The sequence below is a fragment of the Cricetulus griseus genome, chromosome 2 (assembly GCF_003668045.3).
Source record: "Cricetulus griseus strain 17A/GY chromosome 2, alternate assembly CriGri-PICRH-1.0, whole genome shotgun sequence".
Taxonomy (NCBI): domain Eukaryota; kingdom Metazoa; phylum Chordata; class Mammalia; order Rodentia; family Cricetidae; genus Cricetulus; species Cricetulus griseus.
Window position 1 is genome coordinate 83,481,467 of NC_048595.1, and position 26,327 is coordinate 83,507,793.

Genomic DNA, 26,327 nt, shown 5'->3' on the forward strand with positions numbered 1-26,327 from the left:
TACAGCAAATGATAAGGCCACATTTGGAGTCTGACGTTAATGGCAATGCTCTGTGATGTCCACTACCACTGCCTTCTTCCAGCTGAAGAGAAAGTATCCTGTCCCAGCTCCTGCTGCTACTGCAATGCATAGGTACCCATTGTAGGTCATGAAGATGAGCATGAGGAAGTAGCTGATGACGACCTGGATGATGTGCAGCACTGTCTGCAGGAGGTGGGGGAAGCTCAGCATCTGCTGCCTGGGGAGTAAACAGAGACAGGAAAGTCAGATTTCAGAGTCTGCTTGTCAGGAGAAGAGCGGCAGCTGTTAGCACAGCCTTCAACTGGACCGTATCACAGCTCTCCTAGAAACTCGTGTGTGTGTGTGTGTGTGTGTGTGTGTGTGTGTGTGTGTGTGTGTGTGTGTGTGTGCGCGCGTGCGTGCGTGCGTGCGTGCGTGCGTGTGTGTCTGTCTGTCTGTCTGTCTGTCTGTCTGTCTGTCTGTCTGTCTGTCTCTGTGTGGCAAGATAGAACCTTTGACTTTCCTTGAGGAGGTCTCATACTCACTATGTAGCCAAGGACAGCCTTGAATTCTGATTCTCCAACTTTCACCAAGTGTTGGATTATAGGCATTCATCATGTTTGACTAGATCTAACTTTTGACATAAAGGAATCAATTGCATTCTGCCATTCTTTTATATCTTGACTATACATACTTAAAATGTCCATTAGTATTTAGAAAATATTTAAAAAACTGGATTCCTTTCAACTTCTTTCAAAGTGGCAAACACTTGTAACTTATAACATGTATGTGCCTTTACAGACCCCAAGTCCCATAACCCACCATTGGTAACTTCTAAAGTTACATAGAATCACTAACTCAGGCAGAAAAAAATACCTGCTTTGTTACATTATTAAAGACAGCGTAATAGAACTTTCCTTTGGATCTGTTTCATCTTACCCAACAGTTTTGTGTGTCTCCATAAGGATAGTTCCATTTGGTCCTGGGACAGGCATGGAATTGTAGCGAATGCTAACTTGAGACTTACGCAGCAGACCTTCTCGGGCTATCTTGAGTCCTTCATAAAACATTGCTAGTAAAAACACTGCTACAAAAGCTCCAGCCATCTCTAAGGAAGGAAGGAAGGAAAGAAAGAAGGAGGTAATGACACAGTTAAAATCATCGGCTAGTGTGCTGCCAGCCACAGTGGCACCGCCTGTGATCCCAGTGCTCACTCAGGAGGCTGAGGCAGAGGATTATGAGTGCACAGTCAGCCTGAGCTACATGGCAAGTAACTATCTCAAAACAAAACGGAAAAAATATCAGTCTCAGTTTGTGAATAATTGGATGGTTATCTCTTTACCCACTCAATAGAGACTTATCTGAAAAAAAAAAAAAAGGAATAGCCAACTGTTGGTTTGTTGTTTAACAGGGTTTTGTTGTGTAGCCCAGGTTGATCTTGACCTCCTGGAGATTCTCCTGCCTCAACTGCCTGAGCACTGGGATTACAGGTGTGCACCACCATATCCAGCTAAAACAACCTGTTTTTAAAAGTGCTGCCTATATATTTTGATAGGCATTTTAAGAGATTATGTATATATAGTGAAGAATTGACAAGATGAATTTATGTGATTAATTTAATTTAAATGTAACATACTATTTGAACAAAATGCTTCCCCCTCCTTTTCCAAAATCAAATTTGTTTATTTCAGAAATAAACTTGATACCTAAAGCAGTTTAAGTGACAATTAAACTCATGCAATTACAATTTAAATGCAAAGCACACCAATAAATGACAGATACAAAAAGATAGGTGACAGCTACCTTAAAACTAAGAGTGACTCTATGATATGTCAAGTACCAGGAACATGGAAACCATACTTTGATGTAGAAGAGAAAGCACTGGCTTAGAGAGTTCTAGAAAGTATGGTACTTGCTTTAGCCCTGTCATACTAACTGTGTGATTTAGGGCAACCATTTCACTATATGAGGCTTATTTATCTGTAAACAGGCAGTTATTTGATCAATACTTTTTTTTTTTTGAGGCAATGTCTATGTAGTCTGGCTATCCTCAAACTCTCTATGTAGACCAGGCCTTGAACTCACAAAGATCCTCCTGCCTCTGCCTCTCAAGTGCTGAGATTAAAGGTATTCACTACCATACATGCCAAGACCAACAGTTTTTTTTTTAATTTTTTAATTTAAATTAGTAACAATCTTGCTTCACACACCAATCCCAGCTCCATCTCCCTCTGCTCTTACCCCCCCATCCCCATCCAATCTGCCCTCTGCTCCCCAGGGAGGGTGAGGCCCTCCATGGGGGATCTCCAAAGTCTGTCATATCATCCCAGGCAGAGCCTAGGCCCTACCCCATGTCCAGACTGAGAGAGCATCCCTCCATGTGGAATGGGCTCCCAAAGTTCATTAGTGGGCCAGGGATAAATACTGACGATCAACAGTTTTTAATGTAGGGTTACGCTGTGGTATTTGAATATGCTATGTAGTCTTAGGCCTAGGACCAGTAACAACTTCAAACAAGAAAAGGATTGCAAAATATCTTAATATGGCATTTTAATTATTTTTCAGTGCTTCAAAACATACATATTAATTAAAGGAAGCTCACTGGAGGATCAAAAAAATGATGTATTTCATCTTCTGATTGGGGAATAGGAATTGTGATGATTATGTTGCACAACCAAATTGATCTGGCAATAGACAGAAAAAGACTCTGGATTTCCAAATCTGTCACTATGATCTCTCACATGGTTGTCATCTTCAAAGATTATCTGGTGGTTACTCACCTCCAGGTGTGTTGATTACCAAACCATAAAACAATAGTTCCACACGCTTAAAGCCAAAGTAGAAGGTCATAGGCTGCCAGAAAACCAAAACAAGTCAGTTAGAGAAGACTGAAGACCCTAGTGGGAATCTTGGGCAAAGAGGCTGACATAACACATCTAGACAAGAAATACTTGTAGTGGGAGGCTTTACTACCTTGGGCACTAAGAGTCTCCCCCACCCCCACCTTATGTCCTTTTGTCTTTTCTACATGAAACAGGACTTAATTCAGGAAAGGGTGAATTTCAAAAGAAAGGATTAAGGAAAGAATTCTAGAGAGCCTTGTTTCTGGTGTCATTCTGTATGTTGCCACATGAATACAGGAAGATCACCTGACTTGTGGGGAGGGACAATCTGCTTTGGTTTCTCTCTTTGACCTTCCAGTGCTAAAACTCCATGTTTCTATTATCCAAGTGTGTGGGCAAGGGCCTGTGCCATCCTCTGGGACACATACCATGTCTCCTCCACCATGGGAGTGTGAGGCAGTGGTTGGGTGATGGTGAGGTGGCATGGTACTGTTGTTGTCCATGTGGTCCATGTGGTCCATGTGGTCCATGTGGTTCATCCCCATATGGTTCATGCCCATATGGTTCATCCCCATATGGTTGGAAGTATCCAGTTTTCCAGAAAAAGATGAGAGTCAGCAAAAAGTCTTTCAAGAAAAACAATTATATATTATTAAGGACATAAAAATATTTTCTTGATAAATACTTTGTCTACACAGAACTTTCCTCAGTGAACAAATGCTTTCTTAGATACAGAAGTAACTTGGACTACTAAGGATCACCTTTGAGACAAAGGACAAAGGGCTTGTACTGAAGGCTTGAGACACCCATTCCTTACTCCGCAGAACTACTCCTCTAAGAAACAGGTTTAAAATAAATGCAGATAAATGGAGGAAAGAAGCCTCTTCAGATTGCAGGAAATAGATCTTTTGAAATAATTATCTATTGACATTAACAAAATGTAATTGCTCTTAGGCTCTCCAATCATAATCATCAGTAGATAAAAAGCCAGGACTTCAGATAATTCTAATTGGGATGGCCTGTGCTTAACCAGGATGTTCAGATTCCACTTAGAGGACAATCAGCTTTGAGCTCTTTTAAATCTGAAGAAAGGTCTGCTGCAGCCTCAGGCAAGGAGTGTGCCCAGCCTTCAGACACAATTTCAGTCCCACTAGGATATCAGAGTTAAGAACATGAAAGACAAGGTATAAATTGAATAGTCTTATATTAAATTAAGCTCAGACGACGCATATTCAGCCTTGTATCTTTGCACCATGTTAATGCTTTACTGCAGAAGTCAACATGAGTCAAGGAGCAGTAACTCCCATAGCTGCTGTGTGGGCAAGGGACTGGGAAGCTGGGATATAATGTGCAGGGGGAGATGTTCATAAAAGCTGTTTTTTTTTTTTTTTCTTTCTTTGTTTTGAGACAAGGTTTAGCCTGTCTGTGTAGCCTGGCTGTCTGGGAACTCACTATGTAGACCAGGCTGGCCCTGAGATCTGCCTCCTGAGTGCTGGGATTAAAGGCGTTCACCACCTCTTCCTGGAAAAACCTGTCTTTTCTCTAAGGAGTATTTTTATTTGTATGAGTGTTTTGCCTGCATGTATGAATATGTACACTTGTGTGCACTGTCTGAGGAGGCCAGAAGAGTGTGTTGGATCCCCTGGAACTGGAGTTACAGAGGGGTGTGTAACTCTGTGGGTGCTGGGAGTGGAGCCTGGGCCTTATTTGAACACAGCAAGTTTGCTTAGACTCTGAGTCACCTGCTAGCTCCTGAAATCTCTTTCTGTCCCTCAATTCCAGTATGTAGAAGAAATTAAAAGTAGGAGCAGGGCATGGTGGTGAGAAATATTCAGAGTCTGAGGTAAGCCTAGGCCACATAGTAAGTCCCTATCTCAAAAAAAGGAAAAAGAAATTGCAATTAGGTATACATGGACTTGAGTCTGAGTGTGCTTCTGATTACTCAAGCTCCTATCAGGGGCCAAACTCGGAGGTAAGTATTAGTAGTTCAACATCAAATAAAGGGAAGTACTTGACAAGGAGCGAAGCAGGGAAGTAAGCAGAATAATTTCATTATGTAATTAGTGCTATGGAGGAAATAAACAGGGTAGCATGACATCACTAAGATGTGGAGAAGAGATGTACCTCGTAGGAAGTACATGTCTAACTCAAGAACACAAATTTTGCAGCCACCTTTTCCTCAACTCCTACCCCATGACTCTATGACAGCAGGTTTACATAATTCTACCACACAGGAATAATCAAAGTTCCACTTTCAACTTCAGTAACTGCCATTCTAGAGTTGAGAGTTATGGTATTAAGATGTTGAGCAGAGGTTTTGCTCATGAAAATTTTATAATAAATACCAATTAACAGAATATGTAAAATAGTGACCCCAAAAGTGTCAATGACGAGACAATTGGCTAGCAGTTAGCAGTTTTCCTTTAAAAAAGGAAATTACAATGTAATGGTGGGATTACTGGTTATAATTTAGGATTCTGAACCAAACAAATAAAATGGCATTAGAATAAAAGGAGCCAGAATGACAAATAAAGACACACAAACAGAAGTTATCAATTTTTTTGAGACTTTTATGTGCCTTACTTTTTCATTAACTTAACTAAATTTTGGTTACATGATGTGGATAATGTTTAGATAAACAACTATCAAATCTGGCATTTCACATTATTATTTATTAAATTTATTTTTGTTTTAAATTTTATTTTACATTCCAACCAAAGTTCCTCCCACCTTCCTCCAGCCCTGCCCCCCCATTCACTCCTCCCAACAGGTAAGGGCTCCCATGGGGAGTGGACAAAGTCTGGCACATTAACTTGAGGAAGCTCCTTCATAGCAGCATTATTCGTAATAGCCAGAACCTGGAAACAACCTAGATGTCCCTCAACTGAAGAATGGAAAAGGAAAATATGGTACATTTACACAATGGAGTGTAATTCAACTGTAAAAAAACAATGTAATCATGAAATTTGCAGGCAAATGGATGGAACTAGAAAAAACCATCATGAGTGAGGTAACCCAGATTCAGAAAGACAAACACAGTATGTACTCATTCATAAGTGGATATTAGATGTAAAGCAAAGGATAACCAGCCTACAATCCAGAGAAACTAGGTAACAAGAAGTTGTTAATTTTATTTTCTTCCAGTGTGAGGCTGGAAAATGATAACATTAGGAAAGCATAAAACATAATTTTATTCTGTATTATCGACAGGAATCCAGGCCATGGAGAAGCAGTGAACCTTTTATTGGGCCTTCATTTGTAAGAGGCAGAGGGAGATAAAGAAATGCACCAGACACAATCTTTCCTTAGAGACTCAGGAGTGGAAGGGGAAGTTGAGCAGTCACTCTTTATGACATGCACTCTTTAAAATGCAGGAACACAGCACCACAAACTAACTATTGAGCCCCACACCCTTGATTTCTTTGAACTCTGATAACACTGTTTTCAGTAACTATATTTGAAGACCTAGCAGTTTCCTTTTGTTCAAGCCCTATGTACCAATTAGAGAAATCTGTGTAATGGTAAATATTATCAAAAATCCTTGAGACAGCTCAGCGACCCAGTGATTCATCTGTTCAAAGCTCAAGAAAAGCTCTAACCTATGCAGCTGCTGTGCTGCAGTGTCATGTGTGGAGGCTGCATTCCACATTCAACCACACCAGTGAAGAGAGCAGGATGAGAACCAGCTTGTTTTTCTTGTAGTGCACAATGGACTTCTGTAATGGGAACCTTCTGCAAGGCTTACCCAGTGGGGTTTGTACAGGGAGGAAATCACCAAACAAACAGTGTAGCTCAAACTCCAGCCTGTGTAAATGTAACGAACCCTTGTGTTCGTTCACTAGGCTTCTTTGGATTACTGTAGCAAATTACAGAATTTGCTTGGCATGTGTGAAGGCTCTGGGTTTGCCCTTAACTGTGAAGAGGTGAAATTAGGAAAATCCCACAGGACTATGTCAAACCAAATTTACAAACATATGTGTGTGTGTGTGTGTGTGTCAGGAAGAACTTAAAATTTATTTATGAAAATATAATCAATAAGGGCTGGTGTTAATAGCTTAGTGGCAGAGCACTTGTGTAGGCACAAATGAGGCTATAGGATCAATCACCAGCATGGCAAAAACAAAGGTTCTATTTTATTTATTTTTTAAATATTTTGTGTTTTTATTTACTTTTACTATATGAATGTTCTGCTCTGCATGTATATATGTTCACCACATGTGTGCCTGTTCCCTGTGGAAGTCATAAGAGCACATCAGATCCCCTGGAACAGGACATATAGGTGGCTGTGAGCTACTGTGTGGGTGCTGGGAATTGAACTTGGGTCCTCTATAAGAGCAATCAGTGCTTTTAACCACTGAGCCATCTCTCCAGTCCCCTGCAACTTTAAATCATAATAAGCAAATGCCAGTCTATATTTTTTTCTGTCAACTTAGCTTTTCAGTAATATACCATGTCTGGTAACTGATCGTATATATAAAAAAGATAAAAAAAATCAACACACTTAACCCATTCCCTCTAGAACAGAAATTCTATTCATAGGTAGCAAAATGGTATTTGTTGGTTTTCCTTGGATAGCTTTGAGTTGATCCAAGATCATTTATTCTAGAACAGAAATAGATACTGATGGAAGAAAGGGTAAGTCAGAATCCAGAGGCACACAAGGCTGTCTGCCTTCGTTCACAGCCTGGTGTGGCCTGACCTCATGTACTCTGGAGCTGGTTGTTGTCTGACTTATTCATGTTTCCCAAACTCCACAGCAACTTGCTCTCTAAGAACTGTTTTCTGTAATTTGGCCCCACCCTTACCACCTCTTTCTAAGAATTGGGTTCAAGGTCCACAAAGCAACTGGTAGACATTTTATAGAATCAAGTTCTCCATTAGAAAGCAATTAGTGGAACCTGAGGGAGGGCAATGATAGTAAGAGGCAGAACTTAAAATTTCTGCAATAAAGCATTGATTCAAAGGGTTTCTATTTGGACACACTACGGCATATGGTAATTCCATGCTAAAATCCAACTTTCTCTTTGCTCCTTATCCTATATCATTTCATCAGGTTCACACATTATTAATTAAGAAGAAATAACAAAACATGAAAAGAACAGAAAAAAAACAAAACAAAAAATCCCCCATTCTTAACTGATAAAATCTACTTGCAATATTGGTTATGTTACTGTGCTTCTTAAAAGAAGGTAGAAAGGGCCAGGCGTTGGTGGCGCACGCCTTTAATCCCAGCACTCGGGAGGCAGAGGCAGGTGGATCTCTGTGAGTTCGAGGCCAGCCTGGTCTCCAGAGTGAGTGCCAGGATAGGCTCCAAAGCTACACAGAGAAACCCTGTCTCGAAAAACCAAAAAAAAAAAAAAAAAAAAAAAAAAAAAAAAGACGTAGAAAGAACAGAGATACTGTACTTTTATTTATATTGTTGCCATTCAGGTTAAGCCAGTTTTCTTTAATAGAATTCAAGTGGGACCCATATTAGAGAAACAGCCTTGTATCAGAAAATGTAGTGAAGCAACTTAACTGCAGGCATGTAGAAGTTCCTAAGCTCCTAGTATGGACAACTTAGATTGTTAAGGAAATACAACAGTCTAGAACTGACTTCAAAAGAGAACAACACATGGCACAGATTTTAAGGAACCTAGTCCATATAAATGCTAAGAAGGCTCATCCGACTCAGCTTCTCAGGAGTATCTTAGTTTTAGAGGTATTTGAACTTGGTCCTGCTGCCCTGGTGGTGGGTAAATGGTGTCTCTACTTGTAGAGTCTATGTGCACGCTGGGTAGCCCTGTTGTTTCTTCTGTGTCCTCCTTTCCTGCATCTAAGCATATGTGTTTGCGGTGGGAATATTTAATTGGCCGGACAGAGAAAGATTCGCTACAGGTGTTTATATAAATAGCTTTCTTTCAGTCAGTCTACCCCTAGAAACTGTCAGAAAAGACAGTTTCCCCTATCTTCTCTAACAAAGATTCACCTAAAAGATTAGCTTGAGGCAGGTCACAGCACAGACCCAGCATTTGGGAGGCAGATGGAAAGTTTCCGGCCAGCCTGAGCTACATAAGGAGACCCAGTCTCAAAAAAGCCAAACTAAGCCAAGTAAAACAGAACACTTAAACTGCCAAACTGCAAATCCTAGAATCTCTAGCAAAATAAAAATGAATTTTCGGACAGAAGCTAGGTTGTAACAAGAAAGTTATATCCTGATGGCATTCTGAGCCTCAGCACTCACTGTATTTCTAATAGGTGAGCTCTAAACTTCACATTCCTTTATTGTCCTGGCATTACACGATGAAGGAGAAATACTCCTTTGGACTATGGAGTAGACCCACAAAAGGCAATAAGGAAGTGCTTATACTTGGCATGAAGGCCTTCTTTCTTCCCCAGACAGATGTAATCTAGAGTCTTGGACAGTTCTTCTATAGACTGCCTAGGCCTTTCCCGACTTGCATGTTGAGAAGGATAAAGAAGGCTTTTATTCGTAAAACGATTAGATTTATGTTTCCTTTTAGACTGGTACAAACAAAGCAGACACTCAGCCTTCCTGCTTTTGGCAAAAAAAGATATGAGAAACTCAAGGTCAAACATATTAAACCACAATAAATAAGGATTCATGTCCATAGACTATATCCATGTGATCAAGTAGCCAGTTTAGCTGCACAAATACTATCTTTTGATGACCTGTACAGGGACAGAATATAAACTGAGAATTGGCTTGACTTTATTTTTAAGTGCCTTTCAAAAACTTCCATGTATGAAGGATCGATCTATTCTTCCATAGTTTATCTTTGGAGAAAGACTACAGGGAAACTTTCATATGGCTAAACTTTAAACTCTTGATGGCTTCATGAAAATCAACACACACACTCTCTCCCTTACCCCCTTTCTCTCTTTCTCTTTCCTCCCTCCTTCCCCCCCTTACACTTACACACACACACACACACACACACACACACACACACACACACACACACACACACACACTTCTCTCTTAGCATCTCATATTTTAAAAAGTTCCCCAATGAGCCAGTCCTGGTGGCTCATGCCTTTAATCTCAGCACTTGGGAGGCAGAGGTAGGCAGATCTTTGTAAATTGGAGGAAAGCCTGGTCTACAGTGAATTCCATGCTAGCCAGAGCTATTCAGTGAGACCCCTGTTGCAAAACATAAAAAATGAAGATCCCAAGTGGAACAATGCTTCAGTTTCACTCTAACTTTTTGCTGGCTGATATAAAAAAAAGTCCAAGGGATCATGTATACATCCTCACCTGCTTCTCCACAGAACCGGTTGGGCTGAGAAAGATGCCCGAATGGGTTAAGGATTAATTTAGTGATTCTTTGCAGACCTCCAATGATTACCATTTTATGTTATTTTCTCTTTCTTCACCACATGTCACAGGAAGCATTACTTCAGATCACCTGTGGCATCCCTGAAAACACTTTTCATGGAAGGAAACCAGGCTGTGTCATTGTTCACATTCAGGCAACAGTAGAATGCATGCGGCTGCATTACTCATACATTAGACTCCCAGGGTGCATTAAAAGTAACCAACCACTAGACACATAAAGGGGAAAACTACTTCAAACAATTAGACTCAAGAGCTTTCCTTTATAAAAGTGGCCAATAATCTAGGCAAACAAGAAATGCTGCATGGATTCACAAGTTTTTAAAATCATAAAACAGCAGCTACCAATTAGTAGCTCTCCTACCTGGAGGCTCCTGGCTAGGAATATCTATTCAGCAAGGGCAGTAATTCAGTTGCTCTGAGACTCCAAATCTAATTCTGTCTGTGGAGAGCAAACCTGTGATATGATTCTAATCAGAAAGAGACAAAAAATACCCCATTTCCAGCTATTAGCTGAAGGTCACCTCATGTCATAAATTTCATCAACCCACATCATCCCATCATATTAAGCTGCTCAGACTGAACACACCAGATAGGAAACCTGTTGGGGCAAGACAGATGCTGGGGAACTGACTGAATGAGGAATTACATAGCTACCGAGGGCCATCACTTTTAAGAGAACTCATGCTAATATCAAACAGTGTTTAAAATCCTTCTTGTCCAGTTCCTACATTACTGATGTCTTCTGGACATGAATGGATGGTACAACTACCACAAAAGCAACAAAACATAGGAGAGGGGGTAAAAACAGAACTTGTTTAAACACGAGACACAGTAATTAGTTTACTGTGAAAATTGTTTTGTACTTTAGAGCTTCATTTTCCTTAACTGTAAAAATAAGACACTATATTATTAGTGGAGCCCTACCCAAAGCCAAAGCCTCATTCTCCATTCTCACTTGTACCTAGTAGAACAAAATGCCTCTAATGTCCTTAACTACTGGACTATAAGTTCAGGGAGCACCCTGCCTTATTTACCTTTAAACTGTCCACTTTTTAACACCCTGAATACAGTAATAAATTACAACAAAAAGTTGTGTAAGTAAATTGTTTTTCTGGCTGGCCTTGAACTCAGAGATCAATCTGCGTCTGCCTTCCATGAACTGAGATTAAAGGTCTGAGACACCACACCTGGCTTCCTTAATATTTAGGGGTACACTAGGACACTCTTGATTTCCTTTTAACTACTTTAATGAGTCTCACATGCTATTTAGTAACTGATATGCCTCAAAACTATTCAACAGTTTTATCCTAAAAAGTAGGAAACTGTAATTGGTGTAGAAGTAATGTTGGCAAGTTTGTTAGCCTTACTTCAAACCTACCTAAAATCTAGGAAAGGGATCTTGCATTATTTATTTATTTTTTTTTGTGGTGGTGGGACTGAACCCAGGGCCCTATAGCTTGACAAGAAACATATGAACATACATAGAGGAAATGAGAGAACTGTCAGATTAGATCAACTTAAAGTACATTTACTCAGTACTTTTATTAAATAAATAATTGCATAGTACCTGAACAATGTTTTTTTAAAAAATCCTTTCTGGGGGCTGGAGAGATGGCGCAGAGGCTAAGAGCACTGACTGCTCTTCCAGAGGACCCAGGTTCAATTCTCAGCACTCACATGGCAGCTCACACCTGTCACACCTGTTTGTAACTCCAAGATCTGATACCCTCACACAGACATACATGCAGGCAAAACACCAATGCACATTAAAAAAAAATCCTTTCTGAAATTTTCAACATAATATCTTTTCAAAATGGAGGATCCAAGGCACAGAGAGCCTCACTGGTCTATTCAATGCTTTACTAAAAAGTTGAGGTCCCTTTGCTAGAACCTGCATATCTTTACTACTAGCCCATTCTCTGTCTGTCTGGCCTCTGGGTTTCACCATCAATAGCTCTGTTCCCATCTTTGTGCCTGCATTACTCTTGTACTCCAGACAATCATTTCTTCAGCATCAAAAGTCTACCTTTTCAATCTCTTGGGCAACACATCCTCCCCAGCTTCCAGGGTCACTTTTTTTTTTTTTTTTTTTTTTTTTGGTTTTTCAAGGGTTTCTCTGTGTAGCTTTGGAGCCTATCCTGGCACTCACTTCGGAGACCAGGCTGGCCTCGAACTCACAGAGATCCGCCTGCCTCTGCCTCCCGAGTGCTGGGATTAAAGGCGTGCACCACCAACGCCTGGCTCAGGGTCTACTTTTAAGATTGCTACACATTGTAAAAATTTGCCTTCTCCAGTGGTCTAACTGGGACCAGGTGGCAACTGTTTTCATGACGTTTTCAATCTGTGCTTATTTCTGCCAACATGCTAACAAAATGGTGTGGACTGGAGGCATTTCTCCAAAATTCCTTCTCGTCAACTCCAAACATTTCAAACCTCTTCTGAAGACTTACTATTTTTGACATGCTAAGGAAAGAAGCCTGGTTTCAAGCAATCAGGACCCCCCCAAACAAATAAACTGGAAAGAAACACAGAAGTTGCAGCATGGACCCTTCTGTAAATATGGGTATTTTTAATAACTGTTCCAACACCTGTGGGAACATGTCCAGAAGCCTAAGTGAACTCTTCCAGGCAAGCCAAATGCAGAAGCTCCACCATGATCTGAATCATGCTACTTAATGGTGATGGTGTTGGTCTAAGAACCAGCAGTCCAGGTTAGACTAGTATCTCTACTCCAGACGTTTACTGCTTCGCAAGCTGTAATTTGCTTTTTAGGATGCAATAGAAGGAACTATCTTCCCCTCAACTGGCACACTGATTTATTACCTGACTTTTATGTTTGTTTGTCTGTCTCGAACCTCTTATCACATTCTTTTTTATATATAAATTTTTATTTAAATTAGAAACAATCTTATTTTACATATCAATCCCAGTTCCCCCTCCCTCCCATGCCCCCCACCAATGCCCCCATCCCACCCCCATCCACTCCCCAGGGAGGGTGAGGCCTTCCATGGGGGAAATCATCAAAGTCTGTCACACTGTTTGGGGCAGGACCTAGGACCCATGTATCTAGGCTGAGAGAGTATCTCTCCATGGGGAATGGGCTCCCAAAGTCCATTCATGTACTAGGGATAAATACTGGTTCCACTGCCAGAGGCCCCATAGACTGCCCAGGCCTCCTAACTGACACTCACGTTCAGGGAGCCTGGTTCGGTCCTATGCTGGTTCCCCAGCTGTCAGACTGGGGTCGGTGAACTCCCACTTGCTCAGGTCAACTGTTTCTGTGGATTTTCCCAGCATGGTCTTGAACCCTTTGCTCATCACTCTTCCCTCTCTACAACTAGATTCCAGGAGTTCAGCTCAGTGCTAGGTTGTGAATCTCTGCTTCTGCTTCCATCAGCTACTGGATGAAGGATCTAGGATGGCATTTAAGGTAGTCATCAATCTTATTATAGGGGAAGGACATTTAAGGCTCTTATCTTATTCTAATAATCTTCACATGGATGTGTTTCACTAAGACAGATCTTAGATTTTCTGAATGAATTTAGCACTTTGAATCTTACTTTTTATTTTATTTATTTACTATGTCCTCTTGGAACTCTTTTTCTCCCATTATCTGCAAAGGTCTAAATCCTGTCACTATTTACAGTCATTGTGTAGTACACATAGAGCACCCAAACTAAGGATAAATCAAAGCCTGTAACTCTTGTGAGTGTATACCCTGTGTCTCTATTGCTGTGAAGAGACATCATGGCAACTCTTACAAAGAAAATCATTTCATTTGAGCTGGCTCACAGTTTCAGAGGTTTAGTCCATTATCATCATGGAGGGAAACATGGCAGTGTGCAGGCAGACATGGTGCTGGAGAAGGAGCTCAGAGTTCTACATCTTGATCTGCAGGCAGCAGAAGGAGACTGAGTGTCACACTCTCAACGTAGCTTGAGCATATGTGACATCAAAGCCTGTCCCTACAGTGATATACTTTCTCCAGCAAGACCTACTCTAACAAGGCCACACCTCCTAATAGTGCCACTCCCTATGGTCCAAATATTCAAACACATGAGTCTATGGGGCCATACCTATTTAAACCACCACATTCTAATTCATTCTGTAGAACTAGGATGCCACTTCTATGAGGTTTTTCTTGTATTTCTAACAAACAAAATCTTTTCTTTTTGGACTTTCTTACTTGTGGAAGTTTGAACTGACAGTTCTTAACATACAAGATGGAAAGTTACTTGAAGGCAAGTAACTTTCTAATTCCTACCTTACAGCTTCTGGAAGAACACTCTACAAGCAATCTTTCAAAAGGTATTTGGTGGGCTGGGTATGAAGTTCACTCAGCTGGTTGGGGGATTGCCAGCATGCATGAATCCCTGGGCTCTATCCCTAGCACTATAAACAGGGCACAGTGGTGAAAGTCTATATACCTAGCATTTAGGAAGTAGAAACAGAAGCACCAGAAGTTCAAGATCATCTTCAGTGACCTAGTGAGTTCAAGGCTAATCCACATGAGATCCATTCCAACCTCCCCAAAACAAAAGTATTTATTAATTCTTATAAATTCACATAGATTTTAATATCCATCTTTAATATCTAGAACTAGATAAAAATGAAAGGCCATTGGTTTGGGGGGAGATCCTTTAGGGGAGAAAACTGTCATTAAATATAGAAGCAAATAAACATGTATAAGTATATACAATTTGTGAGAAGTGAAGGAGTAAACAGCCATGGATGGAAGAACCATGGAAAGACAAAATTAAAGTGAGGCATGTAGGAAGAGAAGAGGAGTACTCTCTAAGGAGGTGTCATTTAGGCACTGCTAACTTATTAGAGCATGGTAAATTAGCAGGAAAGTGTCCCATGGAGGCAAGAGAAGAATTGAGAGCATCCAATGAGATCTCAGTGACTGGGCCTTTGTTCAGTGGTTCCCAACCTGTGGGTCACAACCCCTGGGAATGGTGCTGAATGACCCTTTCACAGGGTTTGCATATCATATATCCTGCATATCAGATATTTACATTATGATTCACAACAGTAGCAAAATTACAGTTATGAAGCAGCAATGAAAATAATCTTATGGTTGGGGGTCACCACAACACAAGTAACCATTATATAAGGGTCTTAGCATTGAGAAGGTTGAGAACCACATTGGTTCAAACAGTGCTCATGAAGAAAGCTGAAGAATACCACCAGTTAGACAACTTACAGTTGATCAGTCAGGAGCCTATAAACTGTATCTCATGAGTAACTGTGAATTATTTCTGAGTAGCAAGCAGGGGGTGGCACAAGTGTGGAGTTATATGGTATTCAAATCCTGGCTCTGTTCGTTTCTGGCTCCTGGAGATAATTCTTTGAATAGTCCATGGTCTTTAGGTTTGTAGTAAGTACCATGCACAGAAGTTGTGCTGATTCAATAGCACTTGGATAAACCACTCAAATTTGATACTTGCTAGCCAGCCAGCCAGCCAGCCAGCCAGCCAGCCAGCCAGCCAGCCAGTCAAACAAACAAACAAACAAACAAACAAACAAAACGTAGATAGACTAAGCTCCAGAAAGAATGCAGCAGAATATAAAAATGACACATGTTTAATAGTTTTTCACTGGACCGCATAACTGTGTTACACGAGGACATTTTCTACAGTAACATAAAACAAATCTCCCACCTCATTTAACCCTCCCCTACAACATCAGTGACTAGTAGATAGTTCATTTTTTAATGTTCTGCTTTAAAGACAATGGACAACATATGAGACTGAGTCCACAAGATGGATGCTGGTTCCAACACCGTCACATAGAATTATTTTGTGTAAAATACTTCTTAGTCTCACTGACATTTTCAGCTGGAAATCCTTCATTGCAAGCTACCACATGTTACAGGATCATCTCTCTCATACAGTGACAGCTAGAAACCATTCCCACCCACAGACTTACCCTTCTCTACATAATTCCCAGGCACCATGACCACCTGGGCCACCGACCCTTTTTTGTAATTACATTAGAAATTTTAGTTCTAGCCCTGATTATTTTTCTTATACATTACACAATTTAACTTTTATGGTCATCCCTCTAGTCAAGGGATGTAATAATTTATCTTTAGTGCCTATTCAGTTTAAAAGTTCAGATGTGGACAGCAGTTTTAATAAAGCAAACACACACCTGTCTTCTAAATACACTCAGAGTAATAGCTGATATGCTTTAGACGTTCTGACCTCTCAGGGTCTTTAACATTTACTTATCAAACACACTGAGATTACCTAGCACTTTTCAGTGCACTCTTTTAAATAATCAGCTCCTCTGAGAGGTATTTTGCCAAAGTTGAGACAGCAAGAGCCTTTGTGGCTTCTGGAGTCAGGCTGCTGACTGGTGTACAGCTCTGTCATCACTGGAACTCAGAACAAGTTATTAAAACTTTGTGAGAAAAATATGAACACATAAAACTGGGATAATAACATTACATTATAAAAATAAAATGCAAATGAATATATGAAACCAACTGCTACCCTAATAACATACACAGTAAATAATAAATGCTAATTACTTTCTTCCTAACTCAGATGTTTCTCAAAGACTGCTGAAAATAAACCCAGGAAGCTAAGAAGACAGGATTATGAGGTTCAGGCCAACTTGAGCTACATGATAAGTTCAAGACCAGCCTGGTCTACCAAGTGAGACTTTGTATCAAAAAAAGAAGGAAGGAAAGAAGGAAGGAAGGAAGGAAGGAAGCAAGGAAGGAAGGAAGGAAGGGAGGAGGGATAAAGAGATGGCTCAATGGTTAAGAGCACTGGCTGCTCTTTCTAGCACCCACATGGCAGCTCACAGCCACCTATATCTCTAGTCCTAAGGGAATCCCACATCCTCTTTGAGCCTCCATGGGTACCAGGCGCCCACATGATACACTGACATTCAAGAGCAGAACACCCATACATATGAAATTTTTAAAAAAATGAAAAAAAGAAAAAGAAATAAAATGATATCACAACACCCCTCCCCCAATTCAGTCTGTGTTCTGTGGTTTAAGATTAAGATATTCTTTGGAAGGGCCAGTGAGTGAGATGGCTTAGTAGGCAGAGGAACCTTCGGTCATTTCTCTGGAATACATGAAGAGAAAAGTGACCTGAGACGGTAGCAGAGGCTAGATTACCTGACTTACTACCCTCTACCCCAGGGGCCATAGGAAATCCACACAAACTGCCAGGGGTTCTGGCTTAAAGCTGCAAGAACACATAGCAAATCTCAGAAATGCCCTGGGCAGGTAAAAGCAGAATGAAGGTGGGGGGGAAAGGAGGAAGAGAAAGTTACAGTTTATGCTTAAGTATGAAGAAAAAACTGGATATGATGACATACATACCTCTGATCCTAAGACTCCAGAGGCAGAAGCAAGAGGGTCAAAAGTTCAAAGTTCCTCAGCTACATAGTAGCTGGCAATTTTGACCTGCTTTATGGTCTCTAACCTCAAAAAGACACATCTGTGAAGGTGCCACACACTTCAGAGAGTTACCATGCATACCCCGTAATTATTATAAGATCTGAGAGGAGGGTAAGACACAGTACTCTTTTTAATCTCAACCCCTCTGTGGATTGGAATAAAAAGGGACTCTCTTGACTCCTATGTGTAAGTAAGGCAAGTATGATAGGAACATGGTCCCTTTTTCTAAGTTTATAATATAGTCACCTTGTAAATCAGCTCTTAAATAACACCACACTGAGAAGCATTAGATAATGTCTAAGACTGTGATACAGGTAACCCCAGTGAAGTTTGTAATTCCCAGCAGAAACCACATTTACAGGAAAAGGACATGTGCTAGCTGAACACCCCCCTTGTGCAATATTAGTGGTTCCTAGTTTTACCTTATCAGCTCATAATTCTATCCAAGGCATCTCCAGAGCCACCACACTTACCAAATGAGAAAAGAAAAATGGTTCTTAGCAACCATTTAAAGATGTCACCAAAATGAGATACAGCTAATCTAGACAATTAGTTACAGACTAGACTCTCTTGAAGAAGCCCATGCCAGTATTTGGACCCATCTCGTTTTCCCTTCCTTCCTTTGGGAAGCTCAAGTACATCTGTCTGTCTGTCTGTCTTCTGAGTGCTTCTTTCTTTTAATCTTCAAACTCGCCGGGCGGTGGTGGCGCACGCCTTTAATCCCAGCACTCGGGAGGCAGAGGCAGGCGGATCTCTGTGAGTTCGAGACCAGCCTAGTCTACAAGAGCTAGTTCCAGGACAGCCTCCAAAGCCACAGAGAAACCTTGTCTCGAAAAACCAAACAAACAAACAAACAAATAAACAAACAAACAAAAACCTTCAAACTCAAGCCTATAATAAAATATACTTAATGAAAAATCAAAAAAAAAATATACTTAATGTTCCTAAAAGTTTTGGAGAATTCCTCAGGCCACTGATTCCATCCCCTCACACCTGACAAAGTTACCTATACAAGGTCTCCACTGAAGATTTTGTCTCTAAATAACAGAAGTTAAGGTGTTTCAAAACTATTTCTCCTTTCTTTCACTTTGCATTGGTAATTACCATCCTGCAAATCATAAGTCAGTCTTCAGTTATCAGTCTGATGCATACATCCACTAATACCTTGAAAGAGCTTCAAAGTATTTATCCTAAGAGCAAATATATGAACTGTTTCATGTACAAAGCTAAGGACTACAAGACTATCTGTAACACAAAACCCTGAAAATACAACTCAAGTATTCACTGATTAAATTAGTTATCATATTTCCAGAAAACAGAATACTTTATAGCCATTTAAGAGTGAGAAATATCTGTCCACTTTTATAGGATGATCTTCCAGATATATTATGAAATTGGTGTAGGGAGCAGAGCACACTTGTATGATATAATTTATAAAAAATGAAAAGGGCAAAAGTATATACACATAGTTTACAATTTTAAAATTAAATGATGAGGTCCAATCCCTTTATTTTTCCAGTGGGGAAACAATGCACATTAACTTTCTGCCCATCTTTACATTTGCTTTTGCAATGGGATACTGTAAGACTCAGCCCTCCCATTTCTCTAGATGGTTTGCTGGGGGTGGGGGGTGGGGTGGGGGGGATGTGTTCTGAGTCCCACATATCCTGGTTTGGCAGCAAACAGTCCAGAAGTTCTTTTCTTTAGTACACTCTCACCTTTCCACACAAAGAAGATCAAGTGTAAAGCTACATTCTTCACAAAGGCCTTTAGAAAGCTTTTATTTGCTTTTTCCCCATAGCACAACTCAAATTTGATATGACAAACAAACTGAAAAGGTCCTTTAGTTATGCAATGGCAGAAGGGCCCAAGTCCACTGAGAAGTGGATTTCCTGGACACTGTACTCCACTTCTCTGCTACTCTTCATTGCTGGCTAAGCCACATCCTGGAGTCAAGAAAGCATGAGATGCACTTTTTCTTTCTGCTCTTACTGCTCCATTGTAGTCTGGGTGCAAAACTTTTTTTTTTTTTTTTTGGTTTTTTCGAGACAGGGTTTCTCTGTGGCTTTGGAGGCTGTCCTGGAACTAGCTCTTGTAGACCAGGCTGGTCTCGAACTCACAGAGATCCGCCTGCCTCTGCCTCCCGAGTGCTGGGATTAAAGGCGTGCACCACCACCACGCGGCACAAAACTATTACAAGTATAATTTATATAAAGATTTCAGAATGCTTTATGTATAGTATTCAGAGTGGAGCCAAGTACTGCATTATTCTTCACAGATTGTGAAGTTTGTCACATATTAGCTATTCAACATTAAGAAAATCACCAGTGAGCTGGGAGGTAGTGGTACCCGCCTTTAATCCCAGCATTCAGGAGGCAGAGGAAGTTGGATCTCTGTGAGTTCAAGGCCAGCCTGGTCTATAGAGTGAGATACAGGACTGGCTCCCTAGCTATTGAGAAACCCTGTCTCAAATAAACAAAGAAAGAAAGAGAGAAAGAAAGGAAGATATAAAGAAAAAGAAAGAAAGAGAGAGAGAGAGAGAGAAAATGACCAGTGAGATGGCTCAATGGGTAAAGGTACTTGCTGAGCAAATCTGGCCACATGAGTTCAATTTCCAGAACCCAAGGAAAGGTGGAAAGAAAGAACTGACTCTGTGAATACACATACCCACACCTGTACACAAAAATAAACAGTTCATCTGGCCTTGAACTTACTATGTAGCCAAGGACAATCCTGAATTCTTGATCTTCCTGCCTCCACTTCCCCAAATATATATCTTTTTGTCATTTGATTTATAGACTCCTAGCTACTCAGACACACACGGGGAAAGCACTTTTTGACAATTTGCTTGCTGTAGTAAAAGACAGACTGTATTTGCTACAATCCAAGGTCTTCCATTGTTTAAATTTTCTTTAGTTACAGAGGATTTCAACTGTCCAGGCTATAATGTTGATGTGCCCAGAGAATGATATGAAACAGAAATTACTAAACAGTTGAGTTGTTCTTTTTATTCAATAGGAAACTGCAATTAAATATATCATGTAATAGGAACTTATGTCCCATTAAGCCACTAATTAACAAAGGATGACTTTATCAAAGTGTAGTAAGAGAGTACAACTAAAAACAAGAAAATTGCTCCCAACACACGGGAGGCAAAGACAGTGGATCTCTGTGAGTTCAAGACCAGTCTGGTCTACACAGTAAGGGGCTGTCTCAAAATCAATGAATAACAAACAAACCTTCAAAAAACCAAGTTGTCTGAAACCCAGATAGAGGCTTCATTGTCTAGTGCAACCCCAACTCTAGACCTGACCCCAGGCACTTGTTAGTTGTGTGAACCTGAGGAACTTGTTCATTCATTCATTATTTCTAAAAAGATTTATGTTTATTTTACATATGTGAGAGTTTTGCCTGCATGTATAGTGTCCAGAGGTCAGAATAGGACATCAGATCCCCTGGAACAGAGGCTCTCAAGACTCCTGGGGGGGTGGGGTGGCATGTTGAATGACCCTTTTACAGGGGTTGTTTATCAAATATCCTACATATCAGATATTTATATTATGATCTATAACAACAGCAAAATTACAATTATGAAGTAATAATGAAAATAATTTTATGGTTGGGGGTCACCACAACATGAGGAACTGTATTAAGGGGTCACAGCATTAGGAAGGGTGAGAACCACTGCCTTAGAACTAGAGTTATAGACAATTTTGAGTTGCCATGTGGTACAGGGAAGCAAATCCAGGTCTTCCCAAGAACATCCAGAGCTCTTAATCACAGAGCCCATCTCTCTAGTCACAGCCACAGAATTTTTAGCTTTTTAGATTTATTTATTTTATAGGTATTAATGTATTATGTATGCATATGTACCATGTACCTACCTGATGCCCATGTAAATCAGAGAGGGCATCAGATCCCCTGGAATTGGAGTTACAGATGGTTGTGAGCCTCCATGAGGGTGCTTGAAATTGAACCTGGGTCCTCTGCAAGAGTAACCAGTACTTTTAACTACTGAGCCACCTCTCCAGACCCCATTCAATACTGCTTGCTCATGCACTGAATGAAGGTACCATGATGAAGCCCTATCCCAAAGATGGTGGAAAAACATGTAATTACCCACAACACAATTTGAGATGTATGAGTTACAGATAACGATTTTATGGGAGCTGATAAAAAGCTAACAAAGGCTGGGCATAGTAGCATACAGTTTTAATCCTAGTACTTGGGAGATAGTGGCAGACCCTTCTCTGAGCTCCATGCCAGCCTGGTCTATATGGTGAGATTTTGTTTTAAAAAAAGAAAAGAAAAAGAAAATGCTATGTGACAATGGAGTACAGACTATGGGTTCACAGTTAACAGCATCCCCCTCTCATTTTATAAACCAAATAACTACACTCTAGTACTCTGAATTACTTGAAAATTATATTGATACTTATTGTAGTTTCTTTAACATTTATACTGTCTATTTAGGGAAGGACTCAACAAGGCTAAAATGGTCCATTAATGTGTCACTGGTTACTAAAGTTTTACTGTCACACCATTTTTCAGAATTTACTTTTGAGAGGCAGACTTCATGTCATGCTGTATTGCATAATGTCTTCAGCCTACAAAAGCAGGTTGTATACAACCCCCTAGGGTCATTGTGTAAAGGAAAGAGGTAGGGTGGGCCCTTCTCATCCCCTTCCTTCTCCACAGGGTTTGCATTCCTAAGGATGGGCCCCTCCTCTGCTTGGGGATATTACTTAAATCTTAAAATGATACAACTCAAAGCCATGGAACTTCAAAAGCATTTTCTTCCCTCTAGCTGCAGTAAGGTGTGTATGTGATAAACAGCACACTGTAATGTATTAAATATAAGATTTTTGATAAATTGTTGCATACCTAGTTACAATGGACAGGAGACCTGTTTTAAAAACAGCTTTGTTGTGCTAAGAGCTGAATGTGGGAATACAGGCATGAGCAACTTCCTACTGCCTCTACTTCCTGCCCCCAGTCATGCTTGCCTGGCAAACTTTAAAAGGCAGAGTTTTCTGAGTGACTTATCTGACATCAGTTGAACTCTTGTCACTATAAACATTTCATTTTTCTGTGATAATTGTGTCTTTTCCCTTTTGGAGCACCGGGACAAAGACTCAATAATAGAGCCAAGTTAGAAACAAGAAGGGAAGGAATGACCTAAAGAGCAGAAACATCTTACACACACACACACACACACACACACACACACACACACACACACACACACACAGAGAGAGAGAGAGAGAGAGAGAGAGAGAGAGAGAGAGAGACAGACAGACAGAGACACAGACACAGACACAGAGAGAGAGAGACAGAGACAGAGAGAGAGGGAGAGGGAGAGATGTCTCAAGCTTGTTATCTATTTGCCTCCTCTGATCCTGAACTCTCCTCCCTCCCACCTCCACCTCTCACTGCTGGAATTACAGGCCACCATTCCAGCTAAGGAATGTAACTAACAGAGACTTCTAGTATTTAATTTTTACCTTCACAACAGTCATTTCATTTTATCTACAGCCTGGAATCTTGGTTTTCAACTTGAAATTTAGATTATAATCCAAAGGGATACTAGATTCAAGTTTTTAAGATTAACACCAGTGCCCTAAGTAGTGTTTACCATGCTTTAACTCAGCCAATCTGCATAACCCCACGTTCTAGGGGTTAACCTTTTCTTTTTTAGACTCTGAACTAACTGGATTTTTAAAATGTTGACTATGTCATGCCGTGGTGGTACATGCACATAATCCCAGGATGGCGGAGACAGAGGCAGGTGGATCTCTATGACTTGGAGGCCTGTCTGATCTGTATAGCTCCAGAATAGCTGGGGATACACAGTGAGATCCTATCTAGAAATCAAACAAACCAACCAAGAATATTAACCATGTCATTTAGGTAAAAATCAGTTCACACTGATCTAATTGGAAACTTGTCACATTGGTCTCTAATAAACTTGTCATGTTGGACTCTAATAAACATGGTTTTGGGCTCCTTTTACACATTATTTTTCAATTCTCTGTGTATATTATTGTCTTGAACTCTCGGGAAAGAATCCAAAAGAACTCCCAAGCAATTTAACTGGCAAAGAAGAGATTTATCCAATGTGGCCACACTGGGAAGAGGGAAAAAAATGCAGTGGCCCTTCCCCCACAGTCCACCTTCAGGACATTGAAGTGAAGGTGCAATTTCAGTAAATTGTGTGTCTAACAGTCTCTGTCAAGGTGTGGTTCCAACTATCATTGGGTCTTTTTTAAGGCAGTCTAACAGGTTTAAATCTCTTTGCAGGAGAAAGAATTCTCCTCAGGATCACCCAGGCTTTGGACTTTTTTCTTGTAGAATGAGACCCAGGGACCACTGCTTTAATAGTCCAGAAGCCAAATTGTGGGACACAGGTATGTATCATCCCCGATAGGTCGGATATACTAAAACTAATTGAGTACTTACTACCCGCAGGAATTGTTTTAGCACTTTGTCTTTATGTGAATTAACTCATTTGACTTCCATAAGAATTCCAGAAAATGGACACTATTGTTACCCCTATTTTACAAAGAAGAAAATCTAGCAACTTGCCCAAGGCCAACATTATAATATTGCGTGAGGCTGACCTCGGCAGGGGACAAACATGTCAGGCAGACAGAGTTTAAGTGAGAAGTTTTATTTGAAAGGGAAGTGGGGGAGGGAGAGAAGGGGGGAGAGAGAAAGAAGAAGAGAGAGAAAAGGGAGGGGGAAGACAGAATAGAAGGGGACCTGTCTGGCTCCTCAGGGAGATGGCAGAAAAGGGGAGATCGAAGAGTGAGTAGAGTTTTCCTCTTAAAGGGTTAGGGTACATACACCTGCCACTCACAGGTGGGTGAGAGGTGGGGCCAGGTTTGCCTGGATTACAACAATAAGGAGAAAAGAAATTTGACCTCAAAACTCAAGTATATGACTTCTAGTCTACATAGCCATTCTAGTGGTTGCATGTATGAAAATCAAGTTGAATGCTTTGGCTAGACTAGGTAAGAGGAAGTCACATAGATGCTCACAATCTGCTGTTGGATGCAGAAATCAACTCTAAATGCTAGCAGAAAATGTCATAAACATCTAGAAAAAGTTTGTAGTTAGGATGCTTTTCGAGTGACTTTTAAATAGTTATTGTATGTTGAAGAAAGCAACCATACATGATTCAAGTTGGGGTTGATAAGCTTTCTATAAAGGACCAATTACTAAACATTTAGGCACTGTGGACCATGTTGCTGCTGCTGCAGATATTCAACCTTGTAGGATGAAAGTAGCCATAGATAATATGTAAATAAATGAGCATGGCTGTGTTCCAAGAAAACTGCAGAACTACAGCTGAGATAAGATTTGCCTGTAGTCTGTTGATCTCTGAGAATCATACTCCAAGGAAAAGTTGAGGCTTTAGTTTAAAACAACAAAACCCTCCCAGCACTCGGGAGTCAGAGTCAGGCGGATCTTTTAAGGTTTGAGGCCAGCCTAGTCTACAGAGGGAGTGTCAGGATAGGCTCCAAAGCTATACGGAAAAACCCTGTCTCAAAAAACCAAACCAACCAAACAAACAAAAAAATAGAGGATATTTGTGTTTTAAGCTGTAATAAACTGTGTAAAATGTGTATGATTCCGTACTTTAACATACTTGAATTATTCAAGCCATAGTCCTAATAAGTACAGCAGGTAAAAGGGCAACTCTTGTCTTGGAAAATTTTGCAAAGCTCCCTTTAGGCTGGTGATACATAGCTTAGTGGTAGAATGCTTGCCCAGCTTGTGCAAAACCCTGGCTTTAATCCTCCTGTGCCATGGAAACATACATCTGCCTGTGTTTGTCAAAGCTGTTCCTTCAATCCAGAAAAACACCTTACCTCCCTGAGTTCTTTTGGAATCCTCCTCACCTTCAAAGTCCTCTATGTAACCCTACAATTTCAGTAGGAACAGGTTAATCCCTAGAATGTGGGGTTATGCAGATAGGCTGAGGTAAGGCATAGTAAACACTGTTTAGGGCATTGGTATTAATCTTAGAAACTTCAACCTAGTTTCCCTTTAGATTATAATGATTGAGGCTATGATAAAAAGATATTATCTCCTCCTATTTTGATATTCTACAATTATTTCCTAGAGGCTCCATTTCCTTCCAATCTACACAAAGTCTAGCATTACACACAGTAGACTCTAAGGAGATATTTCTTTCTTTTTTAAATTTTTTTATTTGAATTAGAAAGATTATTTTATATGTCAATCCCAGTTCCCACTCCCTCTCCTCCTCCCCTGTCCCCTCAACTAACACCCTACCTATCCCATACCCTTTCTGCTCCCCAGGGAGGGTAAGGCCTTCCATAGGGGGTCTTCAGAGTCTGTCAGCAATATTTCTTAAATTGTATTATAGTATCTTCAGCTTTTATCGAAGCTGATTATTGAATGAATAGAATACCATAGACATATTTTAAATCTACATTCAATCCATATCTCTATACCACTGGAGGATATTAATATGGATTTGCCTGATATGAATTGTCATCTTTTTACAAATTTGATTTGAAAGGAATTATTAAACTTTCTGCCTCCAAGGTAATTTTCAGGGAATCTAATACATATGTATGTATATATTATAATTTTATTTTTTTAAAGACAGTTCTCACTATGTAGCCCTGGCTGTCCTGGAAACTCATTGTGTGGACAGTCTGGTCTCTAATTCTCAAGATCCACCTAC

The 26,327-nt window shown here is 40.3% G+C and overlaps 1 protein-coding gene across 1 annotated transcript; it reads right to left on the reverse strand.

The window, feature by feature from the left end:
- Positions 1–3,477, reverse strand: Slc31a1 (solute carrier family 31 member 1; the record flags this gene model as incomplete). The annotated part of the gene is given in 4 exon segments (NM_001244117.1): positions 1–238; positions 940–1,108; positions 2,781–2,853; positions 3,272–3,477. Coding segments are annotated over 4 exon segments (591 nt in total). The 3' UTR covers positions 1–36.
- Positions 3,478–26,327: the final 22,850 nt, after the last annotated feature.